Source organism: Cygnus atratus, chromosome 2, assembly GCF_013377495.2.
Source record: "Cygnus atratus isolate AKBS03 ecotype Queensland, Australia chromosome 2, CAtr_DNAZoo_HiC_assembly, whole genome shotgun sequence".
NCBI classification, from domain to species: Eukaryota; Metazoa; Chordata; class Aves; order Anseriformes; family Anatidae; genus Cygnus; species Cygnus atratus.
Window position 1 is genome coordinate 80,086,559 of NC_066363.1, and position 24,931 is coordinate 80,111,489.

The following is a 24,931-nucleotide window of genomic DNA, read 5'->3' on the forward strand; positions in this document are numbered from 1 at the left end:
ACAGAACAAAAGAGCATCAGAAACCAAAAAGAATAGTTTTGTCTGGGTCTGGGGATTTAGTGTTGGAGATGGGAAGAAAATAGATTTCAGAAATATGGGCAGAACAGGATGTGAGGAGACTTACTGAGCAAGTTAACAGCATAACGTGCAGACTATTAATCCCTCTGTTTTTTCTACACAAAATGAAACTTGCATCTACTCGGAAGTGGGGGGAGCCAAAGTTCATTTGCCTTTCATTTGCACTTCATAACAGCAAGGAATATCAAGGCATACCGGATATCTTTGGGAGATTAATGATTAGCTTGAAATTAGGTACAGTCAACGACTTGTCTCTCCTGCCATCTTATCATTAACCTCAGGAAACAGCTTATCTTTGAAAGCTCTTCTTTGTAGTATGTGTCTAGATAGCTTAGCTCCTAATAAGTCAGCTCAGTTTTAGGGTCCAGTTCAAAACACAGGCTTTGAACATCCATTAATCTTTAGAGAAACTTGGGTCTGGGTTCAAATGCAAATGGCTCAGATGTACAGACTTACTGTAAGTATCAAAAAAAAAAAAGTGCCCAGTAATTGGATTCACGTGCACTGTTTCTTGCTTCTACTTCTATATAGAATAGCACTCTGAAAATCTGTCAAGTAAATGAACAGCACTTTCCTAGGGGGATGCTTGCAACCTGAACCACTAAATGTTCAAGCCTTGACCAGCAGTATCCTGGAAGGCTGAAGGTTGCACCTAATCTAAACAGACTACAGTTGAGGCTGTTTGTATTTGCTTCTTAAACAGAAAAGCAGCCTTGAAGCCAGAAAGTTGAAGCACTTTTAGATAAAGGAATGTGTACTAATATTTTCCTCAAAGAAAATGGGAACAGTGTATACTGTTGGACTGTAATGCAGCCATTTCTGCTTTAAAAGTACTGAAAAACAACAAAGGGTACTTAAGTCTCAGCTATGCAGAGTAAACTCATTATCATAAAACTGACATTGCCAGAGAATTCCCCAAAGAAAATATAAATGCTTCAATTAAAGGTTGCCGAAATGACCTTGCTGCCACCAATGAGCAGATGTTTGTATGTGTTTTTGTTTTTTCGTCCATTTTTTGAACAGATCTATTTGTATGCAACATGGTGCTTTTTTTTAACAGCTGCTTACTGAAGGAATTGGTTGGGTGTTTTCACTAACCCATGTTTTCTCCCAAGATGCTGATGCTAAGTGGCATGCCTGCCCTTAGAAATTTTGATCCCGTCAGAGCTTCCGGTGGGAGTCAGGCAAGTGGGAAAGCTGCCCATAGGGAAGAGAAGTCCTGGTGTCCTGGTTCCCTACCCAGCCTGAGAACCAAGTGTCCCAGGCTCATCAGGAGCTTGCTTGGTTGAACGCTGGTGGTTCAAGATTTCTTCAGGGAGCCCAGTTCCTCTGGTGCTTGTGTAACTTGGAAAACAAGAAGAAAAAAAAAACACACAACCTCCTAAGGACTCATTCAGTTTTTCTGAATTATTTATACAATGCATTTCCATAGAAAAGTGGCCTGTTAAGGTTTTCACCGTGATTTGTACTTCTCTGATTTCAAAATGTCACTGCCCCAACCCATCCAAAAAACCCTAAATGTGATTATTATTTTTTTGGAGGTGTTCGCATCTAACTCTGCTTTTTCCTTTAATATTTGGTTTGATGATACTGGCCAGTCTTGATTAGGAAAGAAAGTAGTGTAGAAAAGCAAATCCGTAGATGAGATTTTCAAGTAAATGCAGAAAGAAATAAAAAATGGTCAAATACCAAACATGCAATAGATATGCTTATCACTGGATGATAAATCTTTTTACCGTGTGTTGAGTCTTCTGGAATGATATGGCTGGCTGTTGACCTGTATCCATGGTCATAGTGCAGATGATCGAGCCAACTGAGATAACTGTTAACGCTGGCACACAGATACAGAGTATGACTGTATCTGTCAAGGGGAAAATAGTCAGCATACTTCATTGATTATTTTGGCACAATAATCTAATGACCTCTGATGTATTGTAGGGAAGGGGGGGGGTTCTTTATGTGTATATAGTTCATTGTAACAAAGGGAAGGAGGTTTTTTGCATTAATGCTGAGTAATTTGAAAATCTTTGAAACTGGTCAGCAATATGCACAGGCTCGCCGGATTAAATGGTACAGTAGCAAGAATGTAGGACGGGTGGCAGATGAAGAATGAGCTTTTTTTGTAATTTATTGAAAGGGGTTTCTCTTCAAAATAGAGGCTTGTTCCTTTTTTGAGGTCATTGAGTGCAGATTTTTAAACTCCTTACTAAGTTCTTCATACTGCAAATTTTAGCTTTGCTATTTGATTAAAATAGCCATTCTTTCCTTTCTCCTTATATTGCTCTCTTCTTCCATCTCTCCCACTATATCCTCACCTCATACAGAAATGGAGCAGGGGGATGGGACTGTGGGTCATCTATCATTTGTAAAAGCTCAAGAAAGGAAAGCCGATTAGATAAATTTCATTCACTGTAGAACTGGAAAGGAGGCTTTATGTTAGTCTGGTATTAAGGGAAAAGGAAAATGGGGGGTGGGGAATTGCATTGGAGATTGAATCAGCACGTGATGAATAAAGTACAGTGAAGTTTGTGGGGTAACTGGTGATTTCACCCACACTTAAGTTCTTCAGCTATCTTGAGGGATCCCGCAAGTGCCATTTCTGCAGCCATTGTTAGTAATTACCTACTTCATAGTCGTGTTTCAATATTCATGTTCTATGCACTGCAATAAGATAACCCTTTCTCGCTACTTTCCCTCCTTAATCATCCTTAAGTCTCCTTCCCTGTCTCTGAACAACCTTTTTAAGAAGTTGGTGGAGAGTGGGAAGATGTTCTCAGATCTGTGCGTAACTAATACCATGTCTGCTAATCAGTTGGCTGAATCACTTTCTGGTAATGAACTGTGATATCACACTTAAATTCACAAAGCAAATCTTCAGCTGAGATTTTTCTTATTTTTGGTGTTTTTTCTTTTTCTCAGGTTGTTTTACAATAGTAGCTTGCGTAAGCTGCTGGCGGGACATAACTTGTTAGGAAGGCTACCAGATCGGCTTGAACGAACACAAGTGGAGGTCCTGGATGTGCAACATAACCAGCTCCTTGAACTGCCATCTAACCTGCTTTTGAAAGCAGACAGGTAAATGTAAAGGAATTTGATTTCAACTTGTGTGTGAGAAACCTTGCTTTGTGTTTTATTTCCTAGATGAAAGGGTAATTTGAGGTTCCCCTAATTTGAAAGTTGTCAAACCTTGGGTGATAAGAACAGATGTCTGCCCAACTCACCAAAACACAAATTCTTTTTATTCTGGTTTTGTTGCCTTATATGGTTACTTTTTTTCCCTACGAAGCTCTCGCTGGACGCCTACTTCTTGAAATCTAGGTATAGAGTGAAGCACATGCTATTTTCTACTACATACACTGAGATGAGTTAGTGGCAGTTTCTTTAAATATATATTTCTTACGTTTGCTTGATGAAGTGTGAAAGCTTCTCCCCCCCCTCCTTCAGTCATAGGCTAGAACTTATTTATACCTGTCAAACAAAACAAAATCTGTGCATAAGGCTGTCAGAATAACTCGGTTATTCCTGTGTCCTTGCTTTGTGAATTTCTTAAGCCTTTCAAAGGTTTGTCGCTAATTTAGCTGGTGTCACCGCTTGATCTGATTTTTGGCTTCTTATTTTTATACTGCTGTTCCTTTAGTCTCAAAGTCTTCATAATCTTTCTTCCTTGATCTAAACATATCCTGTAAAGTGACTGTGATTAAAATACCAGGCATCGCTGGGGTGGTGGATAGGCTTGTCACACTTGATGTCAGTGTTCCTTGCACCTCTGCACTTCAACAAATTGTTGTGGGATTTCTGAATATTTTAACCCATGTATAACTTAACAGTGAGATTTTCTGCTGTGGGGTTTTATTTCTAATCTTAATGGTGACAAAAGGAACACGCAGTCCCTGGGTTTCTTGAGAGGTGAAGGAGCAAGAGGACTGGTGATCTCTGTCACAGATCATTACCTAGTTAAGAATAGTGCAAATCTCCTGCTTTTATACTGTTCGTTCTGTTGTGAACCTCTGTCTAAACTTCCTGAGATTCAGGGCATCAGAGCTGCAGAATTGGGTTGGTTGAGATGGTTTCTGTGTAAACTTGGCTTTTGAACAGTGTCTTGGTCAAAGAATAAGAAGGAAATTATCTTTTAGTTGAAAAATTGTCTTCCAAAGGATGGACTTTATTAGGACAAGGTTTTGATTCTCCCAGTATGGCATTTCAGTCTTGATTTGCTTAAAAAAAAAACTTTAAAGTAATTTTTGTACTTTAATTTTTATTTTAAACTATTGCATACCTGTCTGCATTCAGCTGTGGGTAGGGTACCACCTTTGAAAAAAAAAAAATCAGCGAAGTCGTTCTGATATTAATTACTGTTACAGTTGGGACTTTACATAAAAATGCAATCAAAACGATCAAATTTAGCAATGCTGCTGCTGTAATAATTGCAGTTACTGGTTATGTTTCTGTTTAAATGTGATGAAAGTCATATGGGAAAGTTGTTTAACAGCAGCGGCCGTAATCGTCTTGTGGATGACTTTCTCAAACTCTTGTACATTAGATATTGTATGAACTTCAGAAGTCAAACCTTGTAGAAGTTTTTTCATGAAGGCTGCGAAATTAGGTCAATTTAAAATGAAACAATCCTATTTACAGGTCCTAAGTTGAAATTCCTGTCAACTTGGAAAGGAAAGAAACCTTTAAGTAAGATTCGGAAAGCTACTGGCATCTGAGAAAGCAAAGAGAGCAATACTTCTGTAAATTTATTTACAGGTTGTAGGTCTTGAATGCAGATTAGTGCAATTCTGGCAGAGAGAGAGAACCTGGATAAAAATTCTTGGGCTGCAACTCACCTTTTTAAACTGAGCTACAGAACTGTAGACAGCTTTTCTTCCCCCCCCCCCCCCTTCTTTTTTCATGATGCCAAAAGGAACAAGCACAGGCTAAAACTAGAATTGGGGCTAGACTTTCAGAAGTTGGCAAAATGTTGGCTGAAAAGAGGTAGAATCTAAAACCTGCTTTGGATAGCATATTAAATGGCTGCTTCCTACTTGCAGATGGGAAAAATCTCCACCTTTGACATGATGCAGCTTCCAAGCAGCGCAGGGAATGTGTTTAAACTTTTCTACAGGTATTAACAAAACAAGAGGTGAACACAGCTTACCCATTCTGGGATTTCATCACCGCTGCAGCCTCCCTCGTTTGTGATAATAACAGGAGCAGTTAGCTTGTGGAGCTTTCCCATGTTGCCTACCTTGTTACTGCTTTAGAAGACTCGGCTTAAAAACAGTTTGTCCACACTGGTGCTCCTATTCCTGCTGCAAAAGTGATACCCGTGAATTAAAATAGCAGTCCACAATGAAGGAGTTTTAAGTTTGGAATTTCCTACAGCAAACATCTTTCTCTTCACGTTGCTTTCAAATGTTTGCTTCTGTCAGGAGCTATGGGTCTGGGCTGGGGAAGGGTGTTTAGGGCTTTTGTTTGTTTTTTAGGAAGGGTAAAATGTTTCTCTTCTCAAAGCATTCCCTGGGAAGCATAATCTGTGCTGCCAGACATGTGAAGAGAACTGGGTTCCCTGAGCAGTCTGCCATGGTCTTTTCCCAGTGTGTAATGTTGGACAAATCACTTTACAGAACCCTTATCTCTCCATAAAATGACTTATCTTCTGCAACATGAAAAAATTAGTTTATTTTGGGGGAAAGGTGCTCAAGTCTATGCAGTTGGCAGATGATAATCTTGTCTCAATATGAAGTCTCACATTGTGAATTATAAACGCTTTTTCCTTCTCAGTCCTGAATATTTAACTACGTGTCTCTGAAGTGCATTGGGCAAATGTCAGCGCAAACACTGGTGAGCTTTAACATCTAGAAGACCTGAGAAAGGCAGGGAAACCAGGGCATTGGTGCGCATAGAGGGAATATCACTTTCACCAAAACAACAACAAAAAAACAAGAAAAAAAACCCTGAAAAACCTCTCTGTTCTCTTCATAAAATGTATGGACATCAGTTTTTCTCTCTTAATCCTTCGAAGACAATTAAAAAGTTTGATTCTCTGATGAAGAGTATAATTTACAGTTACTTTGTCTGTTTTTTTAATTTTTCTTCTGTTTTAAACTGTTATTTGAGAAGAAATGGAGGACTTTCTGTGAAACATTGCTCTGACCAAGACTGAACTTGGTTCTGTTTATTCTGCTGAAAGTATGCACATCTTGATCATGTTAGCAAGGATTTCTCTTGTTGGGTGGGGATTTTCTTGGCAAGACGAGCGCCACAGAGACAGCCAGATAATCTGTTCATTTTTCATTACCAGATGCTGCGAAAATAGAGAACTCATGCAAGTGCTATAGCTTGGGAAAAACTCCCAAGCAGAGTCCTTAACCTTTCTTTTTTTTTGCACACCTGCAACCCCACAGCCTTTTGTTTCTACTCGCTGCTTCATTTGTTGTGTTGGCAGATGCCTTTCCCACTCTGTCCAGTTCTCATACAGCCTTTTAGCTGCCTTCCTCGACCAGCTTGCAGCAAAATAACAGTGTAAGGCCATGAAAGCAGTTCTACAAAATGTCCTTCAGATAAGATGGGCAGGCATTTAAGAGCTTCGCTGAGTTCGGTAGAAAAACAGTGGCAGTGGGTCAGGTGGGTTTAAAAGTGGAGAGACAGTGATGAAGGTCAAGGGTTTTGCTTCTTGCCTAAACTTCCTTTCCAGTTGCTGTGAATGTTGTAGCTATAGGCAGACCTTTAAAAGAGCCCCTGGCTTATTTAAAGCAGTTATATGGTGAAGATGTGTAACTGTGATCTGCCTGGATTAAATCTTGAGCTTTCTGTTGGTTTGTGGTGTCCGGCAGTGGCTAGCTGTGGAGGCTAAGCCAGTGTCAGGTATTCAGAGCCCATCCTCTAGGCTCTTTTCTGCATGATTCTTGTTTTCAGCTTTGTTCAGCTGTTCTTACCTGTTTTGATTTTGTTGTTGGTGGTGGTTTTGATCTGTTGTTTTGGTTGTTTTTGCCGGAGTTCTGGAAGGTGACCCAGTTAAACTTGTTTGATATTTGCCATTTCCACCCACTGTGGCTGCTGCCTTTTTATGCAAGTACTCGTACATATCGTGGATACAACAAAAGTGAGAGAGGAAACAAATTCAAATGAATGCAAAGAGTGTTTGATGCATGTACTTTGGTTGCAGAAATGCTTACCTGCACTTGTTTCATTGTTGGTAGGTCAGGGTTTGCAAGCAGATATATTAGAAACTGGGGATGTCTCAGTTAATGAAACAGCTGAAGATAGGTTAGAAAGTAAGAGCTGAGGTGACAAAAGCAGTCAAACGTAGTTGGCTTGCTTTTTTGGCAGTCCTTCAACAGGAAGGGGGATTCACTCGAGTGTTTTTGTCCTTTTCTTTTTTAAAGGAGCAGAAGTTCTTTGCATTGGTTTGCAAAACTTCCTTGGTCATTTTTTCCCCCAGACACACCAATCAAGGTTTCTTCCTCTCACACACTTGCTACTGCAATCATAAATTATTTCAGGATTAGGCGATGAGAAATTGAGGGCATGTCTCTGCAGAAGGGACTGAAGAAGAAATTTTCTGTTTTGATTGCTCTGTGCTGATGGAGATCTTGGGGCACAGGCCAAGCTGAAGATTTTGATTTCTCCGCGTATTTTTATTTTACAGCTGCAACGTTCTTTCCAACATTTATCAATGTTTTTTAGCTAAGCTCAGTGGTTTTGACTTGCTGTTGCTTTGTCATTGGATACAGTTTTCTGTGTTGCTCTTACTGATGTTGAACATTCGTAAGCATTTTGGAGTACATAAATTATTCCTGTGGTGGCTGTGCCTTAACTGCAAGCCAAGTTTGTCCAGCTACCTCAGAAGATGTTGAGGAATTGGGAGATGCTATATAAGTGAGACCTAACAATTGGCTATATTTAGCCTTTGTGTGTGCTGGAGGTAGACATCGGTGTTAAAGGGAAAAAAGAAGATTTTGAACCTTTTGCAATTTACCATAGATTTTCTTCCTCTGCTTTTGGAAGTTCAAATTCAGTTCAGAGTCCTCTGGATTTAAATAGGGAAGGCATATGAATGCTGCATGCATATTAGGTCTGTTTTGTTGAATTAGATCCATGCCCTTGATTTTAGTGTATTCTTTGGGACAGTCTTTATTTTCTTCTTGGAGAATTTAAGTCTAGCAAGGGATTTTATTTTAATACCCCATAAAACTGAAGGTGACTTACTCCGGCCAGAGTTCAATGTTTATATTATTACTCCAGAGGAGAATTTGCACCTTGTCAAAGCTGACGAATTCTGGCATCTTCCTGCCAATGCTTTTCTTTCTTTCTTAATCCCTGACACTCTTCTAGTACTTGTTAATTCATGCTCCCCTCGCTATATTATACGCTGGTATGTGCACGGGCTGCTGAATTCAGGTTTTTGTAGTGATGCTGTACTTTTTTCATGAGCTTGTGGTATAGTGTGTGGGTGGAATTGGAAGGGGAAACAATTGATTTTGGACTGAGCTTTAATACTTGACATTCTGCTTCCATCTGATAAGCAATACGAGTGGGATATCTTCAAGGAACATGAATCAGTTAAGGTCCATGCACAAGAGAGATGGAATAATTGTGCCCAAGTAAATTTCCTCTCCTCCAGAGGGCATTTGCAAGATGCGCCTTCTGAGCTGGCGGCTGGCACAGTGCATGAGGATGAAGAAACAGGGGAGTGGAAATAACCCAGTGGAGGACTTTTGTGTTAAATCAGAGGGAAAAACTGATGGGCAAGTATAGATTTTTTGGACAGAAGAATTTAGCACAGAATCAACAAAGCTTTATGCAGCAGCAATCTGCTAGTTCATTCTGTTCTGTGCCCAAAGAATGGTCTCTCTTTTTTAATCCAGAGAATATGTTGAAAAAAGGATCTTTGGAGAAGGTTGTTTTTTTACCATTTTAACATAACAGCTGGTCAAAAGGAACATGTAAATAAGCAGCATACTCTTTTCTCAAAAGATAGCTGATATCATTAGAATTAAGCTACAGATGGAGATTACTATGTGACTATCCTGAATCTGAGTGCTGCGTGGCTGTGAGTGTGCACATGGAGGTGTTTGCTAGGTGTGGTAAGGGTGAGGTACTCTGCTGCCACAGGGTTCCCATCCTAGACTGCTGGCAAGATGTTGCTAGCCACCTAAGCATTGTTAGCATCACGGCACTAAACGGTAGGTCAGGATGCTGGGGATTTATTTCCCGTATTTTCATATCACTCTCTGGAAGATTTGGTAAAAGGTGGGGAGGTGGAAGGATACAGGGCAACAACTATCCTCTCTGCTTTCCCTATAGGAAAATGTGTGTTCAGAACCCGTTTTTGGCAGGAATATGCACATTTCAACCACTTTTAATGCCAGTGAAGGGACAGCTTGAGAATTCTTGTTGTATTCTACCAATGTTGAAGATCTATTAGAAACGGAACACTTCTTGATTAATTTTTCTTTTGAATTTAGGAGAAATTGAATTTTCTGTATAGTAGATTGTATCATATAGTGGATTGTATCAATGTCAGCATTATCAGAACAATATACATTTTCTTGAAGACTTCATCTGTGTTTTGGACTAGCTGTATTTGAGCAAACCTAAATTCTTTGGTGCGTTAAGAACCTCATAGCCATAGGATCCTCGATAGGTTATCCGTTAGGCTCCATTTGGTAATTAAAGGAAGGTACCTGTGAACCACTGCAATTTATTCTGCTGCATCCTACAGGAACATAAGGAAAATACACACTTCCTATTCAAGTGGAAGATGTCTTTTCTTGAGAGGTTTTTCTGTTTGTGTTTTGCTGTTACCTCCTCATCCCTGTCATATTCCTAGGAAAGCTCGTTCTTCCCTCCAGCCTTAAGCCTTTTTATTACTTAAACCTTTCCAGACTGAGCTGAAGATGTCCGTTTTGTACTGTGAGCAGTACAAAAGGCACCATGGCTTTAATGTTAATGAAAGTGCCTTTTTGTGGAGAGAGAGAGAGTGTCGTGGATATTAGAATGAAGTTGCCCAAGTAATAATTGTCTATACTTTAGCAATAGGTGTGCTTGCTGGTGTGTAATTAAGTACAGGAACTGTTGATGTGGTATGCTTCAGTTTAATAATCCAACTTTGAAAGCGCTTAATATATTTTTAGCTTATACCTAAAGGGCAAAACTGAGCAGCCTCTTTTTTAGAATAAGTAAATAACGTTAAAAACCCTTTCAAATGCTTATTCCCTTCTCTATTAATCCTCCCTCTCCTCCCCTCCTCCTCTGGAGTTTTACCACCCTTGTGAATAATGAATGAGCCTCAGGATTAAACTGTTTCTCCGTAGTGGACTCCTCGGTCTGTGTAGAACAGCTAACCTAGTTTCAGTTCTGTGCAGTGCTGAGAGATTTTTGCTTCTAATGGAAATATTTTTAAATCCTTTGACATCCCATGTGACTTCTCTGTAGCATGCCTGACCCTTATTTGCTGCTGAGCAAGTTGCAACCAGCTGCAACTCATGCAAATCCATCTCATTCATTAGCAGACCTTAAAGGTCAGCGTGAATTCCCGTGCACTTAGGCGAAGCGGGGGAAGAGCCATCAATATTTTATCACTTTCTCTTAAGATCGATGACAAGAACGCACATACCTTTTGTGTCCTGATCACTGGCGTTACAGGTTTCAGCCAGCTCATTTCTGAGTCCTGTGTCTTGAATGCAACTGTGACTGTTGCAGCTGCCTTTTGCTGTTAGTTGGTAGGAGCAGTGCAGCCTGATTTCAACACGCTCGCTGCAGGCTGGCAGCCACACATTTACTTCTGTATCACAAGTTCTCTAAGGCAGCCTTCTCTGAAACGGGAAGGAAGGAAGAGAGATCTTAATTCTCTTGAAAAGACATGGTCAGTTGGTTACTAACGGCTAAATGGCCTTATTTTTCCATTTCTTTGGAATTGCCTGTTCTAGCCCTTGAGATGCTAACAGCGTGCATCCTTCCAGAAGTTCTGCAGTCACAGAACTCCCTTAAAGGAACGTGAATCGTCTGTGTGCAGAAGGTCACTGGCTAGAGTGGGCAGTGCCTATTCTTCAGCAGGTCTTGTTTCCACCCTGGCAAGGATCCTCTGAGGGAGAAAGAATAACTTCATTTCTATGCGTCTTCAGTCCTTGCTGCTTGTAGTGGAGTAGCAGAAAATATTGACAAGGGCTTCTGCTAGGGGAAGGACGCTCAGGATCTATAGAGAGATCTGGCTTGCTTGCTGCATAGGTCAGCAAGCATCTAACTTCTTTAATTTAATTGAGCATTGGCTCTGTTTCTCTTTAAAACATAAGAGGTAAATTACTGCTTGGGTCTCCGGGTGTGGTTTGTTGTGTGTGATTGGTATGTCTTTAGCTATCCAAATATTCACAGAGAACTTTTTCATATTTTGTAGATGTTTTCAGGCCTGCAGGTTAAAACAAACAAACAAAAACTCTCTGTATCCTAGCCAGTATTTAAAGTGCTGAAAAATTGGCTGGCTTTTTTACCAGTGACTTTTTTTAGTCATTTGAAGGGCAGCTATGCTCTCATGGTTCATTGATAATGAGTTCAGAATTCATTTTTATGTGGAACAAATACGGAAATTATGTGGTTTGTTATTACTGTTAGCTGTAGGTACTTCTGTAGTAATTTCAGCAGTATGAGGCTTTCATAAAAGGACAGAGGCATTTTGACATACTTATTTTGCTGATGTTATGTTCATAGAAATGGGTTAATTTAAAAATGGGATCAAAAGTTTTGTTTGTATAATACTAGACTTCTGGTCTTTCTGTCCATCGTTGTGCTTTTGATCTTTATAACTATCTTATAAACAGAAATTTTATTTATACTTTTAGACAAAACCTGCAGGATGTTTCACTGAACTCCCTTATGCAACATTTCTTTGCAGCCTGAGATTTCTTAATGCCTCTGCCAACAAACTGGAAATGCTTCCTCCAGCCACTCTTTCTGAAGAGACCCATAGCATCTTACAGGAGTTGTATTTGACCAATAACAATCTCACAGATAAATGTGTACCCTTGCTAACAGGCCATCCACACCTAAAAATCTTGCACATGGCCTACAATCGCCTACAGAGCTTCCCTGCAAGGTAAGTAACTGGTTTTACTGCCACTGGCCCACCAGTGGGCAATGTGAAATATTTTCGCAGTGAGAACTAAGTTGCACAGAAATCTGGCGGCGCAGGTTGTATTTTGAATGTAGTGATATTGCAGTGGGTGGATGCATCTGCTCTGCCCTGTTGCACATTGCTACCCTCTCTTGCATTGCACAGTGTTTGTTGGTGCCTTCTGATTGCACTTGGAATTCTTCTCAACTAGGCTAATGTAGCGTGGCTGCAGTATGCTTCTGAAGTCAATTAAGGAGATCTGTTTTTCCCAGTTTGGTCACTTTGCTCACACCTGATGGACTTCTCCTTACAGGAGATTTGTAAGCATAACAGTCTGAAAATGTCCTTTGGCAGTGGACTAAGCTACACTGGGAAAAAATCCTCTCTCCCGAAGGAGATTCTCCCTTGGCAGCAATTTAGATGAACTACTGTACTTTCAATTCACTCTGGTTTAATCAGAAATCTTTCAAGTGTAAGATGTGCTGTAAAGCTGATGGGGTACAACCTTGGAAAGGAGATGCCAATAAATAAAGGAAGAGACATCTCTGTCCTTGTGGGATGTTCTGAGCAACTGGGTTTCAGTGGCAAGGAGAGATGGAGAGGGAGGGAGATGAATAAGGGGGTGGGGCTGAGCAGGATGCCAGAAGGTGGAGGGGAAAATCTGGGATGAAGTGGAAAGCTAGGGTTGGAAGAAAGGAGGAAAAAGTGAAAGCGAGCTGGTAAGCAGAAAGAATGTAAGCAAAATGAGTCACTTCAAAAGTAGAATTAATAAAAATTGGCAGAAGCAGCACAGATTTTGGTTCCACAGCTGTTAGCATCTAATGGGAGGAGAGGTGACAAGCACTGCTGTGAACAAGGGCCAAAGTCTGCCGTTGTATTTTCTTAAAATCATGAAAACCACTGCTCTTATCACCATTTCAAAATAAAACATGTATGCATGTTAACAGCAGAATTCTCAAACTCTTGTAGTAAAATGGCCAAGCTGGAAGAGTTGGAGGAAATTGATATTAGTGGGAACAAACTGAAAGCCATTCCAACAACCATCATGAACTGTAGACGCATGCATACTGTAATTGCTCATTCCAACTGCATCGAAGTCTTCCCAGAAGTCATGCAGCTGTCTGAAATAAAGGTAAGACATGAATGTGCTGCGAAAGATGCAAAGTAATGCATGCTTTACCAATTCTGTTTTTCCCTCAGGTCTGTCGTTGCTGCAGGATAGTATATTCTCAAAAATCGTGGAGATCTGACAGCTGTTTTTTTTGCCTGAGGTCATATGTAAAGCATTCACACCTGTGCTGCCTCATAGTGGAAGGGAGGAAGGTCCTCAAAATCTGATTTTACACTCACCTTCACCACATCCCATTTTCTTTGCCAAATAAGTGTTAATTGTCTTCCTGTGGCAGTCTGTTATGATACGACTTAAACGTTTGCCAAGAGCTATACACAATTAACTCTTGCTGCCTTGGCAGTTGGTTAATTCTGTAGGAATGGACTTTGTTTTCAGCATGTGTTTAAAACCTGCTGAAGCTGCAAAATAGGATAGGCCTTGGGGACAGAGATAAATTCCAGGAGTGCAGGATTTGAGTAGTTAGGCAAGCTACTTCAGTTTTCCTAATTGCAGTCATATTTTGCACAACTGGAGGAACGCTTAATCCATCTCGTGTGTGTTACCAGAAATAATTCTGAGCTTTTCCTGACAGTTCTTTTTTGTGAGACACGTTCTTTGCTTGACCGTGCTGAGAGCAATACCGCTTACCTTTTGTAAATTGTGTCCCTCCTGGCTACAATGCAGAATATTTCTGATTGCATGCTATTTCCACTGCTTGGAGCTGGGAGATGGTTAACTCACAGCATACGAATCTTGTGGTACGATCAAAAAAACTATCTATCATTCCCTGTGTTTGAGAACTGATTACCTATTCGTGGGATCAAAACAATTTGTGTCCTTTGCACACTCTGCAGAGTCAAAAGGCTAAGTTCCCAGACTGGTCTCTGTGCTACAGTGTCTGGGGTCATGCAGAGCAGCAGGAGGAATACTTTTTTTTGGACAGTGAGTACACGTAAAGATGAGCTTTGTGGTTTTAGCCAGGAAATCTCAAACAAACTTGTGGCTTTTTGAATACTCCTCCCTCTTCGGAACAATGGCCAGAGGAAACTGAGGGCCATTTAGAATCGATTAGAAGTAAAGCTTTTCTTCTTAGAGGAAGAATTGGGGTGGGGGAGTGAGGCTCTGCACAGTAAACATTTCTTTAAAATATGAGGGCATTTTAACCAAAAAAGGAGGATAATGTAAACATGTGGATAACGAATAAGCAACTTTCTCCTTTTTGTTCTCACATCTTGGGGATAGCTGAATGGTTTTTTTAGAAGTAGCAGTATTTAGAGTGCCTCTCTGCTACAAAGCTTAGCAGAAAAATGTTCATGGAAGACCTGGTGGTTTTTCTTCCTAATGGCTCCCTACAGTTTAGTTCTTTCTAGCAAAAGAAAAAAGGCATGGGTGTCATTAACTGTTTTGCAACTGGAGAAATAGTGGGCATGTCTTCATCAGAGAGGTTGCAGTGCTCTAGGGCTTGACCTTTGTGGAAAGAAAACGTCTCGTCAGTACCCACATCTGGTTTTGACTTAGGTGAAACTTAGAAGTTCATACCGTTGCCAGATACCTGTGCCGTAGCCTTGGTGGGCACAGGGCTTCTTCTGGCCTCTTGGAGATTTCTCTGGGTCAGGGTTTGGAGCTTGTGCAGCCTGGCTGTATCCATTACTAAGCGTGACTGGAGCTCCTCTTCGGATGTCTGAAAGCATTCAAAATGTGCCAAAGCAAGGTAAGAAACTGGAGTTTGAGGTAGGGGTTGGTAGTTCGGTGAAATAAGCTTGCTTGTAGCAAAGCACAGAGTTGCAGTCTCATGTTAATGATTGTCATACTTTAATGATTAATCTTAATTGAGGTGGCATTCATATATTCTAAACTTCTTGCTAAACTGTTATCTGAGGTAATAGCTGCTCTGCTTTGTATTTAATTAGCCTGAGAGGGTGACACATTACATTTTTCAAGTCAGTGATACTGGAACAGTTAGTAGTGGCACTTACGATGTTGTCTGAAATAATTTCAGAGGGAAAGCTAATATAAGAGATGATGCTTTTGTACTTAGAGTAACTTCAGGATTTCTAAGCACAAGGTCATTTTAGTGATACAGTTGTTTCTGAGCTGATTTTACATGCTACAGTTAAGGCTACAGAAGTTTTATGGTGTTCTGTGCATTAAAAAGCCCAGCGGATATCCCTGAGATAACTTGTGTAATACACTTTTTAATTTTTTCCCTAAAAATAAATTTTGAAAAGGCTGTTTTGTGTACATTCCTGTGTATTAAAAGATCGTTATGGGTACAAAGTGAACCAAGAAGATCTGGTAGCAATAGCATCTTAAGGCTGAAGTTCTCAGTATTTGATAGTTTTTCTCTTAGTTCGGTGAGTTTTGATATGCCCACCTTCAGTCTCAACTGGAGATAACTCAAGCCTCTGTCAGCTACAGACAGGACAGTTCCAATGCCATAAATGCAGTGTAAGCAAATGCTGAATATTAAACTCTGTCCACCACCTGGTCTGTGTCCTGTGTGCAGTTGCAGTTGTTCTTCTGGTGCTGCCTGGGTGGGGCTAGCCAGCTTACATTAAAATGACGCACAAGGAAGTCAGGACCGGTTAGGAAATAGGCTTTCCTGCTTGCCTGGGGAATAGAATAAGGACTAAATTTAACATAGATATGCAGAAAGTCCCTGCTAACCTATTCTTCAAGCGGTACAAATGAAATCTGAGAAACCCTGACCTGACGAATAAACTGTATTCCCTAGTACCTAGGGACCGAGGGATCTGCTCTAGACTGTTGCTGCCTTCAGCATATTGGGCATCTACTGAGAGCAATGAGATGATTTTACTGATTTTGTGCTCCTTATTCCAGCATTCTCTTACATCAAATTTGCAATGGCATTGGGGTGTTGAACCCAGCAAGGCCTGCTGTTAGCTTTGTTAATCTGAGAAGTAATTACGGCCTCTCTGGAAGCAGCAAGAAGTAGTGCAGAAGAAAAACAACTCGCTGGAATAACTCTTCTGTTAAGCTGTCTACTGTTTAGTTTGTATGATGGATATAAATTCTGATTTCTTTATCAGGCTTAGGTAATGTTAGCAGTTTGTTCTTCCTAGATAATGAGGCCTTCATAGCAGACAACGTTAGGATTCAAGATGTGGTCATTATCTGCATTGCATATATCTAATCAAGTGTTAGATTTTTCTTTTCCAAATTTTACTAGGTTATCTTATGTCTTCCTCCAGCTCAGGACCCTTTATCTTTGAATATACATAGAAAAATAAGTCTCTTGCTTTTATCAATGGAAATTACATATTGATCAAAACATGCAGCTAGGAATGTTGTTCCCCCCCCCCCCTCCCCCAACCTACCCTAGCTATTCAGACTTTGGTTTTACTAGAATTTTTGAAGTCTCTTTTCTTTCAAGGCTGAAAATAAGAAACTCCTTTCTGAAGGATGTGGATAATTCTTCTGTCCTCAGTTAAATATCAAGCTGCTCATGCTCTAATTTTTTTTACTGTTTTTGGTGTATGCTATACCTGTGGTCCTGTAATAGGGTTTGAAGAGTTGTTTTTTCTAAAATGCCGTGGTTTTGTGTACTGACTTTCGTCTGGATATGCAGCTTTAACTATGTTTGGCTTGGGATTTTGTCATTCTAGGGCACTTGTTCTAGCTAATTTGTGCTTAGCTGGAGGATAGCCAGCATGTTTTTCTGCTGGTTTAGTATCTCATTTTTTCTGAAATATTTCAGCTTCAGTTTTTTTACTTATTTTAATTCAGATTTAAATATGAATCCTTCTAAGATGATACAAATTAAAACCATATTGAAAACTGCTCTGATATTTCTTTCCTTTTCCTCCCTCTACTCCTCCCTGCCCTATGCATTTATAAGTGCTTATTTTTGATATCCCTCAGTAAGTATCAAATTCCTGAGTGTGTTTATACTTATGCTGGCTTATATGGACTTCAGAGGAGGGACTGCTGTGATAGTGCCTTAGAATCCCTAGCCTCATTTTTGTTTCCTTTATCTGTTAAAAGGCTGGCAACTGTTTTCATCAGTAACATTTTTTCTTTAATGCTTATTTGTTAATGAAAGTAGTGACCATCTTTCTGTCTGCAAAGAGCAGACAAACCTTACTGGTTTTGCAGCATGATTACACCTGGCTAGAAATGGAAATGGGATGAACATATTTCTAGGTGTCCCAGACATCTGTGAAGAAGGCTAAATGCCAGTGAAGAACCACTTACTTAAATGAATAACTTTAGGTTTTGGCTGCAGGCTCCCTTATTCATGAAATGTGCATTACTATGTTTAATCACAGTTGGATCTTAATGACATCTGAATTCTCTTGCTTATTTAGTTGCTTTCTTTTTGCAGTGTGTGGATCTAAGCTGCAACGAACTGAGTGAAATCACATTGCCTGAAAACCTGCCTCCAAAACTGCAAGAGCTGGACCTGACTGGAAATCCCAGATTAGCCTTGGATCACAAAACCCTGGAGCTGCTGAAGTAAGTTAACTTACAGAGTAGAGAAGGTGCAGAATGACTCCTGTATATTGTCACATATTAATGACAGAAGTGTAGTTTTGCCTAAGACGTGTGACTCCTTGTTGACAGTGGATCAAAAAATAAGACTGTATAGTTCAGAAATTAACACTCATCCTCGTTAAAGAGCATGACTAACCTACTTCAGTGCGGTTGCTTTCAGCTCTAACTCCTGAAGGGATCTGTTGGGCCAGTTGGATCTCCATTTTACTTCTGACAGTAGATTCAACCAAAATGTTCCACTGCTGAGATACCAATAGCTGCTTATTAAGTCTTTTTCTTACATTCATCTGTGAATTTCATTCACTGTGATCCTTGTTACCTCTTCACATAACATTTTTTGTTATCCATCATACCTCTCTGCTTTTGTCCTTTTTTCTTTTTTTGCATATTAAAACGTCCTGAAGGCTTGCATCTCCCACTCTGCTTGCAGCAAAGCCAGTTACCTAGCTTTGAGATGCTCTGTTTCCTTCCTGTCTGCCTGTTTGTTTCCTGCTCCGTGACTCAAGTGCCATCCATAACTGAAATACACCAAGTGCCTTCTGCTGCCTCCCGTAGTGTGTTGAGATATTGTTGCAATCAAACAGATAATCTGAGTATAGCTGTGCTGCCTTAAGCCTTTCTTATTTCCTGGAGGGAACTGCACCAGCTCTGAGTTTCATTCTGAGTCCCTTTGATGCTTAAATACTGAGTGATTCCAAGAAGGGCTGATATCCTTCTAAGGGCTGAGCAGTTGCTTCATGTGGTTTGCTTTTAAATGGTTAAGATCTGGCACTGAAGTATTAAATCTCATCTGTTGTGAAAGCAAGGGAATCTTGGTGTGAGTTTGCTTTTAGCTTGAATCAATGGATATTGTAAAATTTAAATAGAAATGTGAATAATGAGTTTTTACAGATAGAAAGCAAGAGTCTGTTTCACAGCATACAAGGAGGAAAAAAAGCAGGAGGGATGTTTGTCTTTTTTAAGATCTGCTGATTGTGTGTAGAAGAAGAAGCAGTGTGTAATGCTGCTCTGATTTGTAGTGTGTGTCTTTATATATAAAATCAAAGCTAACTGAATGGCACCTGAACTTAAAGTGAAAGATCAGCTTTTCATGCTGTATGACCAGCAGACAAGGCAGGCAAACTAATCTCTTGCCCATTCAATATTCAGGCTTCATGCCTCATAGCAGTATTGCACAAATTTCAGTCCTAAGCAGTAGAAAAGTAGTGTTGCCCAGTGGCACGCTGTATTTTCACTAACATGTGCATTGTCTTTAATTCACAGAAAACTTTTTTCTTCTTGTATATGGTTTTTTTTAAATAAACAAATTATTCTTACAATTTCAGGTCTATTCTCGTCCTTGTAAATACTCTTTAGCTGTGGTCAGGATTTTCAGGTCTCCTTCAGGACTTCTTAGTGGTTGTCTCTATTGATACACTACAGTGACTTCCACAGAGTACTGCCACAACTGAATGTGAGGAAGGAGATGCTCCTTACATTTCTTTTTGTGGCAGGCACAAAAATACTTGTGCATTTGGTGCTTTTTCTATCTTCCTTCTGCATGTGAAAGGCAGCTCTCCATCTGTGCCCTGGCAGGATTTAAGCTGGTAGTAGGTTAATATGTAGTCTGTGTTCTGCTGAGAAGAGTCCTGTCATGCATGCTTGCTTTTTTCATATGTGTGGAGGTCTTAAGGGAGGCTTGCATGCTTACGAGAATGTTGCCAAGTGATTTATAGGATGTAAGAATTTCAGTAGCAATTATAATGAAAAAAGGAAAATCTGTGGTTGCTAGATACTGTGATTTTTTTTTTTAGGAAAGAGCATCTGGTTCAATTATAACATAAATTAGGAGGAAAGTAACCCATGCAGTATGGAAGCCCTAGCCCATCTTCCTTGTATAGGATGTGATGCTGGATATCATTTCTTTCTGGGCACATGGTCTAGTAGTGTAATTGTACCACTGAGGAAGATGAAGGCGATGCGTTGAGGTAGCCTTATTCACCACTGCTGGGAAGCGTTGAGACATCTCTGGGTCCTTGACCTGCCCAGGAACAAGGGGTCAGTCAACCCAGTTAAAAAAGAAACAGAAAAAACCCTTTTGATCCAAGTTCCTTTGCCCTGGAGGATAAATGCCTTGTACAAGAAGCCTGTGAAGAAAGTGTCTTTGCTTGTGTATGCAGTATTTTGTATGACAAATTGAAAATCTCTGCTACTTTAGAACAGATCCAGTTTTCCAGTGTGAATCAAACTTCTTTTGTAATGCTCTTGGTGAGGTGTCTTCCTTATATTTGCCTCACAGAGGGCTGCAAAACCAAGGGCTTGAAACACCAATGGTTCTAACATTATTTATGTAATTTGTTTGCTTGTAACGTGCCCTAGCTGATGTGTGTCCTGACTATCAGCATTAAAAGAAATCAATCTGGATGTGACAGTCCTTCAGGTTACTTGAGGAAGGCTGTGAAATGCGGAGAAGACTTTCTTGTGTGTTCAGGTCAGGTGGGGGGTTGGACAGAGAAGAAATGAATCCTCGGAGTGGACAGTTAGACCTTTCTGCCTGTGTCCTTTTATGATTCATTCAGTTCTTGAAAGGTTTGGGTGCCTTTGAAGTTTCTGCAGCGTGTGGGGAGCTTGCTTTTGCTGCCTTTGGAAGAGAGCAGTGGGGAGCGCAGGGGAGGTCATTTCTCCCTACCAAAGCAGGGCTACGAAGAGAAGCACATAAACAGATAGGGTTGGTCCCTTTTTAAGTCTTTACTGTGCTATGTGAGATATTTGAAATTCAGGCTAAAGGCCATGTTGGTAGTAAATTGGAGGGTAGAGGATCAAGGGCCTCGGTAAAAACCGGACTGCAAAATTGCAGAAGGGCTGTGCTTGCTGCCTGGACTGCAGACCTGCTCTTGCAAGTCAGAGCAGCCCCAGGATAGAGCTGATGTCTGACTCGTGGGCATTTTCATGGAAGTCTGTTACTACATGTTGCTGTTTCTAAAGACTTTTTTTTTAATTTAGGGGATGGTGTGGCTCACAGAGTAGGTTTCATTTGAATATAATGAAAAGAGCCCAGAGACTTATTCTTAACATGGGTGGGAGAGAGATATAAGTTAGAAAATCACTCCCCATACCGGCTTCCATCAAGTCAGCGACAAATTTGCCTTGTATTTGCCCTGGGCCAGGGTGGAAATAAATAGCTCAGGGGTGAGGGAAGGGAGAAGAAAAGCTGGGTAAGCAAAAGAGTGCAGCTGACACCCTCATAGAGGCTGTTATTTATTGCTTTTTTGTTCTTTGTGTGCAGGCACATAAAAGTAAACCACTTTGGATGTCCTGCTTTTGAATGTTGCTAAAGAACTGGGAGGAAAAAAGCTTCTCTCTTTTCTATCTCTGTTTTATGCTGGATCATGTCAGTATGTTAATCCAGTGCATCTTTCCCTTTTCGTTTCTCTATACAGCAATATCCGTTGTTTCAAGATCGACCAGCCCTCGGCTGGTGATGCTTCAGGAGCTCCAGCAGTGTGGAGTCATGGTTACACAGAAGCATCAGGAGTTAAGAACAAGTAAGACCTCGCGTTGTTTTCATTATACAAGCATCCCAGCAGCAGAGAGCCTCTATCCTGATACAAAGAAATCCTTTTTTTTTTTTTTTTTTCAGTGAAAGTTTGGGGACGTTTTGGGCCTCACAAAGGCAGAGGCCATGCCATGACTCTATATTTGTATACTGGGCCCCTGCCTGGCTCTCAACTTTTTTCTTTGTTAGGAATGTTGCTAAGATACAAGTGTAACCGACACATTTTGTCTGTGTGAGCCTCCAGTACTTGCAAAAGATCTGAGTGTTTAAAAGCATTTTCCTCTTTGCAAAGCTTCTTTATCTTCAGCTAAAGGATGTTTACCAAGCAAAGCGGAGATACTAAAGGAAGAGGTAGAATGGCCAAAACTCTGAATATTCATAGTATGTGGAGCTTCTGTGACTAAGGCAGCACTTGACAAATAAAGTACCAAGAGTCTGCTAGTCTCTGTTGCTGGCAATGTGATGAATCTTTCTTTGTTCCCTAAATACCTCTTCAGAAATCTTCAGCTACCTAGGTTTCCCTAGCAAGTGCCAGCAAACTTTTGCTTACTGTTAAGTAATTTAACTCAACTTGGTCATCAGCACGTTAACTCATAAAGATGGCTCTTGGAGGGGCAAGTGCCCTTCAAGTGCTGTTGTTTTGGGCATACTTTTCTCCCCTAAGCTTGTTCCCCTTTCTCTACAAATAGGAGATTTGTTTGCATGCTGAAAAGGAGGAAGATTCCTTAGGGCTTGGCTTGAATTTCCAGCACAGTTCTCTCCATGTTTTACACTGTTAGATGGGTCTGACTCTTCTCCACAGCTCAAAAAGCAGTTTTGAAGACCTTGGAACAGAGTTGGTTAAAACTGGCTCTCAGACCAGGCTGCACCTTTTTTTCTGAACAATATGAGAAATTAGTACTGGATAACAATCTTGATGTTCTCCTGCTTGCCTTTACCAGGCTGTGTGTGGCAGCACTCTCGGCCAATAACTTCTGCGACAACAGGGAGGCACTTTATGGTGTTTTTGACGGTGACCGCAATGTGGAAGTGCCGTATCTCCTGCAATGCACTATGAGTGACATTTTGGCAGAAGAGCTACAGAAAACAAAAAATGAAGAGGAATACATGATCAACACGTTCATCGTTATGCAGAGGTGAGTCTTGGATCTGAAGCATTTTTAACCTCGTGTATGCTTCCTGAGCAGTTAGCTTTCAGGTTAGGCACTTGCTCTTTTCTTGCTCCAAAAATGGGAGTGGAGGGGGCAAGCCTTAGTATCTGGCAATTGTGTATTCTTTTATTGCTTGCTTTGTGAAAATTGCCTTCTGTTGCTTTCAGCTGTGAGGAGAAAAACCCCAACCCTTTCCCACCTATCTAAACAAACAAACAAACAAAAAAACACCCTCAAAATCACTGAACGTTTGTCTGAGTGGTTTCACTCCTATCTGGTATCTTCCTGAAGTCTTATGACTCAAAATTTGCAGTAGCCAAGATAGTAGTGTAAATTTCTTGATCATCTTTTAAACTTCCCTTATTACTATTCCCTGCAAAGCCTGGGCTGATCCTTGCTGTTTTTTCTGTACCAATCCAGGTTATTTAAGGCCACGCAAATATTTAAAAATATATATTCTGACTTCCTGAAAAATGTCGTTTCATGTCATTCCTTTGACCTTAGAATATTATTTGTGCACGACTCATCCAAAGAGATTGTGATACAATAGCTGTAAGTGTAATAGCAGCTATGTGTGGTGGTTGGGAGATCTGTGTGTATGCATGCTGTTCTTGACAGAACAAGAAATTGTGCCTGGGGAGACACTGAGTGAGGAAGGAGTATGAAGGGAACTGAACAAAAGCGAACAAAGAGGTCAGGGAAACAAAGGAGAAAGCAAATAAGCAGCTCAGAGATGAAGGAAATGGATCAAGTTGAAAGTAGGATCACTAGTCGTTCAATGGCTGCAGTTTTGGAAGGGAAAGCATTCCAACTCTGATATTAGGAAAGAGAAGCATTAGGATGGTATTCAACCTTACAAACACAAGAAGAAAAAAAAGCTGATTTCCAACAATTACTTAGTGCCTTGGTTAGACTAGTAGCTGAGAAGAGGGTTGCCATATACTTAAAATCATCAAAAATGATATAAATTTACATATTGAAAGTACTTATCGTGTTGGCTGTTTTTTTACTACTCACAGACTCTCACAGGAATGTGGTATTCCTGGAAAAAAAACAACACTGCATTTGAAGGGGAGTGGGAGGGGAGATTCAAGTCAAAATAAGCTAATCACTCCCTTGGAGAAACAGAAATAATACTCATTCTAGTTGCATGTAACCATTCCTTGAGGAATTACTACAGATACTATGCAACATTCTTGAAGTGCCTTTAAAAAAATAGAAAAGTGTATTGAAGCCTTGGTACAAGTTTAGTTGTGCATTATTTCCACACCATTTTGAATCAAAACTTCTTGCTAGCTATACCTAGCCTTAACATAAATTTTAGTAGCCTCTGTAATCAGCTTTCTAATTGCTCTAGTTCTTAATTACTGTAGGTGGAGGCCCTGGTAAACAAGAAACTAGGAAGGACAGAATTTTCTTCACAGTCCTATTTCAATTTAAACAAGTAAAATGAATAGTATTAAAATAAGTGTACATTCTAATGACAAGATTCTGAAAACTTTAGTTTTATCTATTTTTTTGTTTGTTTTTACTGTGACCCCTGCTAAAACACCAGACTTAAATATTTCAAAGAACCTGTTTTACGTGATAAATGAAAAGTCTGCCTTCTTTTAGTGGAATTAACAGCTACTGCGGTTTTTTTGGTCGTTGTTTGATACTTCAAAAGCATTATTCTGAAGGCATCACAAAACAATGAACCTCTAACATCTATTTTTGCTCAAAACTGGAATTTCTAGAGTTAAAATTACTGTTCGACTCCTGAAGCTAAAGATTTTACTATTCCAAAGCTCTGTCTAGATAATATGACCCCCTTTTTAGGCCCTACCTGTACTCACTTGATAGCCTTCAATACTTTTCTAACCCTCTTTGCTTCCCTCCAGCTGACCTTTAAATCAGACTTCTTTAAGATGTAGAGAAAGAGCACTGACTGTGTGACTCTTACAAGTGCAAAGATTTTTCTTTCTAAAATTGAGTAGACTTGAGTATCTGCATCTTGCTGTAAATAGCACACTGCCTGAGAGTTGTACGTGATTACTCTGCAGTGTTGCTATCGTGTTGCAGTCTTCAGTGAAGACGTTTGTTTCTGTCCCAGTGATCCAGTAGAGTCAATGCCCTGAGTGCTTGTGGTTGCAGAATAGCAGTTGTTTCTCCTTCGTACCCATAACACTTGTTTTTCAATTAAAGAACAATCATTGTTTTGTTTAAATTCCAGGAAACTTGGAACAGCTGGACAAAAACTTGGAGGCTCTGCTGTTCTTTGCCATATAAAACATGATCCCATGGACCCTGGCGGATGCTTCACGTTAACCTCAGCAAATGTGGGGAAGTGCCAAACTGTTCTCTGCCGGAATGGGAAACCTCTGTCTTTGTCCAGGTGTTATGTGATGAGTTGTGAAGAAGAACTGAAGAGGATTAAGCAGCATAAGGCCATTATCACAGAGGTT

The 24,931-nt window shown here is 40.2% G+C and overlaps 1 protein-coding gene across 1 annotated transcript in view; it reads left to right on the top strand.

Moving 5' to 3' along the window:
• PHLPP1 (PH domain and leucine rich repeat protein phosphatase 1) overlaps positions 1-24,931 on the top strand; it is a 131,575-nt gene that overhangs the window by 102,659 nt on the left and 3,985 nt on the right. The window contains exons 10-16 of the mRNA XM_035552701.2: positions 2,998-3,153; positions 11,957-12,157; positions 13,145-13,307; positions 17,632-17,762; positions 21,221-21,325; positions 22,278-22,472; positions 24,700-24,928. Of these exons, the coding sequence (XP_035408594.1) occupies positions 2,998-3,153; positions 11,957-12,157; positions 13,145-13,307; positions 17,632-17,762; positions 21,221-21,325; positions 22,278-22,472; positions 24,700-24,928 (1,180 nt within the window). The remainder of the gene's footprint in view (positions 1-2,997; positions 3,154-11,956; positions 12,158-13,144; positions 13,308-17,631; positions 17,763-21,220; positions 21,326-22,277; positions 22,473-24,699; positions 24,929-24,931) is intronic.